This window comes from Vigna angularis, chromosome 3, assembly GCF_016808095.1.
Source record: "Vigna angularis cultivar LongXiaoDou No.4 chromosome 3, ASM1680809v1, whole genome shotgun sequence".
NCBI lineage: Eukaryota > Viridiplantae > Streptophyta > Magnoliopsida > Fabales > Fabaceae > Vigna > Vigna angularis.
The window spans coordinates 24820446-24828331 of NC_068972.1; the positions used below are offsets into that span (position 1 = coordinate 24820446).

The window sequence follows — 7886 nt, forward strand, 5'->3', positions numbered from 1 at the left end:
TGAGGGGGTTGACCTGCAGAAGACATTTCGACGCTCAAGTCAGAATTTTTCTCTGAAAGTTTAAAGTAATTCAATTATGAAAAAGTGTCCATTAGCTCAAAATTAAACCTTTATTTATATAGTTTAAAAGAATTTGACTAATTAATTTATCTCATAATGATCATTAATGTCAATATTAATCACTCATCAATAGCAGTTACCATATTAATTGTGCTATAATTTTGTAATCGATCGACTACAAAGTCCTTTTTCATACCTTAGTCGTTCGATACATTCGACTATGCACCCAATTATGGGCTATCGGTCATATGTAATCCTACAGTAACAATTTTAAAAAACAAAAATAGGTAAAGTCAGCTTAACATAAGTGATAGTGATTCCGAAGCCATTAACTCACCTGCTACGAACTTGTCAAATCTGGCATTGGAAGATTTCCATGAACGATAATAAGTTTCGTAAAAAAATAGCTGATGTAACAGGTCACGACCCGACAAGTTGGCAAAGTTGTAAACTTCAAATGGAAGAAGAGTCAAAACATGCCCAATTCCAGGCTTCCCGCTGAGCCTCGTGATCTACGCGTTGAGCCGGGTCTCCTATGCTATGTTATTATCAACAATAAAATCAATATTTCAAAACATAATCCTTACTTTTATTTTATTTTTTTAAATTTGATACCTCTTCCTTTTTTATAATACATGCTGTAACAAAGAACACGACATTAGGAGTGTTTGGACAGAACATGTCCCGCAGTCTGTTTCAAAATTTCCACAAACATTGCCACGTGGATGGTCTGATGTCATTACGAGAAACGGTCGTTATAATCAATGATGTGGAGAACACTGGATCCATAAAGTATTTTACCACTGGCGGACGCCGACTTTTCCTCGCATAATTATTAGTTCATGCCAATCATAGTTGCATACAATATTAATGAATAAATTTAAAACTTTTACAAAATTTTAATTAAACTGGTATATTTAACTAAGGTTTCCTGACAGTGAAATTGTGATGAGATAAATATACTTTTGATTTGTTTTCGTATATTTACACGACTGTCGTTGGATTGGACAAGTACATTGTACATATACCATATCGATATATCGAAATAATTGATTTTAGGAAAATGAATTAGAAGGTGAAAAAGAAAGGCGGGTATAGAATTAAATGGCTCTACAAATGAACGAACGGGTGTGGTGTGAAAGAGAGGAATTTTCTAAGGAGGCTCGTATTTCTTTTTCCTTCTTCTTCGTCTATATATACCGGAGCACTTCTCTCTGCCACTTCATAACAAAATAACTTGCCTTCAGGAACGTTCTAGACCACAGAGGATTCTCTTGTCTTCTGTGGAGAGCTTGTTTTCATTTCTTCATTCGCATCCGAGGAACAAGCTTTCCGCAGTTGAACACCCTTTCGTCCACTCAATCACCCATGGCTCGCTCTTTCACTAACGTTAAGGTTCTCTCTGCTCTTGTGGCCGACGGATTCTCCAACACTCCAACCAGGTACACCAATTGTTTCTCTTTCTTTTTTTTTCTTTTCAATAACTTCTGCTATATTTCAAAAGCCGCAGTTCTTGGCTTTATTTGTGGTGGGAGAGAATTTTTTTCTTCTCCCTTGTTGCCTTTATTACGAAAGGGGGAATCTTGCTGTAACGGGTGGTGAAATGAGGGATAAAGAATTGGTAAAGCGGTGATTAACGTTGATATGGCTTTTTGTGGGAACAGGCGTGGGTTTGCGGCGGCGGCGGCGGCGGCGGCGACACAGAGCGCAAGCAGAGGAGGTGCCTCCATCAGCGGCAATATGGTTCCAAAATCAGGGGAAGAGAAGGTGAGAGGTGCTGAAAAGGTTTCGTGGGTCCCAGACCCTGTGACCGGTTACTACAGACCAGAGAACACCAACGAGATTGATGTTGCTGACCTGCGAGCTACGGTTTTGGGCGGAAAATTCAACCACTAATTTCAACTTGAAGACAGAACCTCTTTGGTCACTTATACGTTAGATGTATCTCGAAGTTCACAGAACCTTCGGGGATTATTCACTATGAGGCAATCATCTACATACAGTTGTTGTATTTCTCTCTACAGAATTAAGACTTTGTCATCTCCAGTTGAGAACTCGTAACTATGTTTTGCTGTATTCTCTTTGGAAAATAACAGGAGTTATTTGTAACTTTCTAAGCAAACTTCAAATCTTCTTTGTCCATTTTTTGTTTTTTTTTTCACGTAACTATGCTATTTTCTTCCGTATTTGTTTGGTATATTTTTTTGGAAAATTAAAGAGATTAATCCTTAAACTTTTAAAAATTTAATTAAACTAAGATTAAATAAATCTTGTGAATCAATCCTAATCCACTAGCTTGAGTTAAATAAAGAAAAGGAAAAGCATATTTAAGAAAGCTGGTGAAACAAATAGTTTATTTAAGAGAAGTAAAAGAGAAATATAATGAAAGGAAAAAAACATTCTAGACATCTGGTTTTAATTTATTGTAATAAAATTATTGAAAAGAATAATTAAATTTCATAAGTTAAATGATTGTAATACAAATAAAATCGACTGTTTGACTAAGTTATCACAAGATAAAAGATAAAGTTATTGTTAAGAATTTTAGGTAATTTCATATCTCATAAATTGAACGGTTAAAGAAAATTATATCTTTGATAATATTAATATATTTGGGATTTCAATATCACTCTATAGAAAACATCGTACCGTCTTAATTGGTAAAATGTTTAGGAATCAATTTGGGTACTATGAATCGTGTAACAATAAGGCGAATAAGCTTCCAAACACAACCTTTACCGAAATCGACTTAAGGCTGAGAAGCTATACTGTCATATCAAGAAATTTGAGATTATAAAGGATATTTCTCAATCACAATCAAGTACTTAAAATAAAAGATCTTTATTCGGAGTTTGGGAAAAATGAGATTTAGAACCTTAATGCTATGTTCAACTTGAGGGTGATCGGGGAGATGATTTGAAGGAGAGTGATGAAATGAATTTAAGGGGATTTGAGTATAATTTTTTTGTGTTTTGTGAGAATTAGTGTAGGATTTGATTGATGTGACAAATAAAAAAAATTGTTTAATGGGTAAAAATTGAAGATTATCAAAATGTCCAGTAATATAAAATGATAATTGTTAATGTTATATTTAATTGTAAAAATGTTTATAAAGAATAAAAAATTAACATTAATTATTTAATAATTAAAATTTAAATTTAAGAGCCTATTTAATATTATCAAATTGTTTTTTATTTATTTAAAGATTAAATTAGAAGGTTTTTAAGGCAAAATCTTAATTAGTTTTTAAGATAACATTAAATGATGTTAAATATTTATATATTAGAATTTAAATTTAAGAGGCAATTTAATACATCATTATAATAATCCATTATAATAAAAGAATAATAATACTATATTAATATTGAAGAATAAAAGAAAGATTAAAAAGAAAACATAAAGAAAGCTTCTTCTTTCTTCCACATGTCTTTTGGAAAAACAGACTGCACAGACAATGCTATTCAATGATGTTAAAGCAGTTGTTGAGTTTTTGTTTAACTCAGAAAAGAAAAAGGTGTGTTTAGGCCTTTCTCCTGAGCCAATATTTTTTCCAATTTTTGTTTGGGCCTTTATCCTCTCGCAGGCCCAACTTTGGGCTGCTTGGTGAAGCTTCTTCACTCCCTTTCTCTTTGTCTCACACGAAAAGGTAGCTAGGGTAGCACCTTTCTTCTTCTCCAACTAAGAACTCCAGCAATGAGAGTCTTGCAGAGCGCACAGGGAAAATTCTTTCCCTTTCTCTTTGGTTCGTGCAATCTCTTTTTCTTCATGGACAAACCCAATGTTGGGGTCTTTTTGTCGTGTCGCCGATGAGCTATTTCTCTCCTTCTCCGTTTTAGGGAGGTCGCAGGGCAGAAAGCGAGATACCCTTCTCTTTTCTCTTTCTGTTTTGGACTGCTTGCAGGGGAACCACTTTTCTCTTTCGTCTTTGCTCCAGATCGCGCATGCAATCGAATACGAAGCTCGTTGAGAAGTATGTGAACCGAATATCACCCACTCGAACTGAATATGGGTTCTTCAAAAATTATTCACACTCCTGGAACCGAATACGGGTGGAAGGTAACCGAATACACCTCCACTATTCTTCCTCTTCTTTAGCTTTGAACTCGTCTTCATCTTCAACCATCATCTTAAAATCGATTATTATGTCTGCTTTAGGAGTTGGAATTATACTGTGGGTAAATTAGACATTAGATGGTAAATCCCTTTAAATCTTTGCACTCCAGCGAGTGATGAAAAATTCTCCAATCCCGCAAATCCGCGCAATTCGTTCTTCGCATTTCATCGCCCTTAAACACGCGTGAACAATTATTTCTGCTCAAGTGAACACATCCTAAATCTTTTATAGGTAATCAAACATATCGATTTGTAATAATAGATAAATTAAACAAATTATAATCTCGAAAATATTAAAAAATAATTTTTAAAAGCTAATAATCTATTTACATGAAAAAGTTAAAGTTAGTTTTATAGTACTTTCTATCTCAATAATCATACTATATATATACTACATGGTGTGTCGAGAATAAGATTCCACAAATCACCAACTGATTGGACGTGGCCGATAAAAACAATCATTAAAAATAGTTTAAGACTAATTAATAATGTAATGATTATTAATGAATGGTTAACCAGTATATTAACAATTAATAATAATCAATTAATAGATTTGATTATCGTAACTCTGTAAAAACAGTTTGATATCAAGATACTTTTAACATAATTCAATTTATTAAGACTTCTTAAAAAATATATCTGATTTGAACGTAAAAATGTGTTTTACAAGTTGATCATCGATCGATTTGAAGAAAACTGATGAAGAGACATGGACAATTATGATACGGAGTAGTTCAAGAGAGAACCACCATCCCTCGACCCTACGTAAACAGTCTATAAAAAATATAAATCATTAAAAAATTTATATGTTCTGCTTAACTTCAAATCACAATATAAACAAACTACTGTTATGATATCATGAAAATGATAGATGAAGAGCACCTACCCATCACACTTTAAGTTACCTTTATCGTTGTAAGTTATGTGGAAGTTACTGATCCGTGAGACTCGTGATGATACAATGGAGAGCCACAAGGACCATAAAACATGCAAAAATTGAAGCCACAAGTCCCTAAAGATCAGCACCACATCTTTCCTTTTTCTCTTTTCAGCCACTGCTACGGGCGAGGCAGAAAGTTCAGATAATGAAATTTTAAACATTATTTTTGGAACATTAATAAATTGGAACATTTAAACTTGAAGTGCATTGGATGGAAAATAGCAACAGTGGAATATGTTAACGCATAGAAACAGGGAATGATAGAGGGCGGTGCTCCACTTTCGGACAACATGATTGGGCAGCCACAGTGGCAGTGGATGTAGTTGCAGCACCAAGTTCGCTCACCGTCCAATCATTTTGATAGTTTTATAAACACAAACCAATAATCATTACTGCAGACCAATCTCTTTGTACCAAACGTAACCAACATACCATCTTATTTTATTGTTTTCTTATAATAAACCACTATGCTCGTAATTGAGTGTTCGTTACTCCTGCACATATTCTATATTTTTCTCAAATATATAATTATTATTCAACGGATAATATTTCACTCTCTTCTTACTTTTTATCTGATATTCCACTCTTCTTTATTTAATCTTTTAAAAACAATAAAAAATTTCAAAGCATTTTATTCGTGTAATCAAATTCTTATTTTACAAGAAAGAAATTTGGATTAAAAAAAATACACAGGAATGTTATAAAAATGTGAGATCTCATTCTCCAAATGTTATTATTCTTCTTTCAGTTTATATTTACTTTTAGGTGTTAATAATTTAGGTAATATGTATATAATAAATAATTAAATGTGTTAGGATCATCATATTATTAATCAAAGTATTAAATAGAGTTAATTAATTATATTGATAGTTAAGAAAATACATGTCATGAAATATTAACTTTGTAAATATCATATTTAATATTCTAATTTGATAAAGGGTTAAATTAGAAATAATAGTGTTTAGAAAAAATAACCGACAAAGGTTCGTAAAGAAATTATAATCTCCATTTGTGAGCACATACACATATTCATGTTTCTTTCTCTTCATTCTCATCAAAAGAGAAAATAAAAGAAAACTAAGATGTTTTACAGCAGATATCATTCTTCCATCTACGTTCTTTTCAATGGTCAATCCAAGTACGTTTCTGCATATTGCTCTTAATATAATTAGAAATAGTTTATTGTATGATAAGGTTTGATTATTCTTAATTATTGATCTTTTATGGTTCATAACTCTAACAATTGGTATCCTAACATGTTAGATTTATGATTAAGTTTTGGTCCTAATTGCATGAACCCCATTTGGTTTTTCCCCAAATTTAATTGAGAATTCTAATTGTAAAGTTCAGGGTTTTTTCTTTCAATTGATTTTGATGAAATCCCCAATCTGGTTTCATCTTTCTCGTGGGTTTCGAACCTTTGACCAAACTGTGCAAAAATCTCAATTTCTTGTTTTTTGCTTCTTTTGGTTTTTTCTTTGCGAGTAACGCCACTACTGCAAAAAAGACTTTTAACGTATGTTATTTTGGGCATTTAACCTCTGTCTTCGCCCCGACGTCATATTGGGAGACGTTAGTTGAATATTGAATGGCCTACTAGATGTCAAGTGACGTCGGCTCACACGTGGTGGACGTCACAAATTGACGTCGAACATGTCTGTAACGGATGTCAAGCGGTGATGAGCGTGACTCTTACTCGCTGACTAAGAAACTTCAGGGGTAACCACTAGAACGAAATAGACGTCGGATGTGCACTAGTAGACGTCAATAGATGTCGGACAATGCACTAACCGACGTCCAAGTTGTATTACTTTTTAAAAAATTAATTTGTTTTTACAATAAAACCACACCTAAAAAGTAGAAAATGAACCCAGCACATAAAAAAATAATATACTATATGCGTCTCAAGTGATTAAACAATCCAAAACTTAAACTATCAAAACTTAAACATAAACTTAAGCTAATTATTCTAGTACTTCTCCATGCCTAGTCCAAACGATATAAGTTCTCATTATACCGATCATGAATAGATAGTCACGCATATTGCCTAAGTCTAGGAGTATTTGATTAAGACAACAAACACAAGGACAAAACTATGTTTCGTTCCTAGAGTTTGTGTTTTGTTCAACATATTGTAAGAACTTCAAAACTTCCTTTTCATATTTTTGATTGATGTGACGTTCATTCATCCGGCTTCGATCCATACTATGTTCGTAACAAACTTCATCAGTCTCAAGTTTTTAACTCTCACAAGGGAGTTTTGCCACCGGTCATTTTTTAGGTCCGATTTTCTTACGTTAGACGATAAATGGGTGATATCATATGCTATTTTTGCACTAATGCTCCTAAGGAAAGGCCACTTCTTTTGAAGTGAAAAATGTGACCTACTTCGTATGAGGATTTTGCAACCTTCAGTGGTTCTGGTTTTCTATAGGTGAGTGAGTCATGGTGATGACTTTTAATTAGTGAGATCTGCTGACGGTGGAGGTGACACTCCTTCTTCTTCTTTGACAATAGTGCACACTGTTCATCCAAAGCTTATGGCTCACATTGACTCTCAATTTTTAATGATAGCCTACATATCTGTTAATGCTCTAAAGCAATCAATTTTTCCAATAGGTATACTGGGTACTTTGTAGTACAACAAGTGTCATAGCCACAAAGATTTGGCGAAAAACACAATGTTCTAAACTAGATTGGCTTTGTATAAAACAGTAAAAGGGATGCATGAAGAATGTGGAAATGTAATTGATGTAAGAAAACAAAGTTATTT

General features: G+C 33.3%; 1 protein-coding gene across 1 annotated transcript; it reads left to right on the forward strand.

Moving 5' to 3' along the window:
* The first annotated feature begins 1176 nt into the window (after positions 1-1176).
* Positions 1177-2182, forward strand: LOC108344986 (indole-3-acetic acid-induced protein ARG2). Its single transcript, XM_017583532.2, has 2 exons — positions 1177-1502; positions 1725-2182. Exons 1-2 carry the CDS (start codon positions 1429-1431, stop codon positions 1954-1956), a joined length of 306 nt encoding a protein of 101 aa, XP_017439021.1. The 5' UTR covers positions 1177-1428; the 3' UTR covers positions 1957-2182.
* The last annotated feature ends 5704 nt before the right edge of the window (positions 2183-7886 follow it).

Excerpts from the sequence above, each read along its gene's own strand:
- LOC108344986 (XM_017583532.2), top strand. The coding sequence starts at position 1,429 with ATGGCTCGCTCTTTCACTAACGTTAAGGTTCTCTCTGCTCTTGTGGCC. Across the intron at positions 1,503-1,724 it reads TTCTCCAACACTCCAACCAG|GCGTGGGTTTGCGGCGGCGG; the intron begins GTACACCAATTG and ends TTGTGGGAACAG.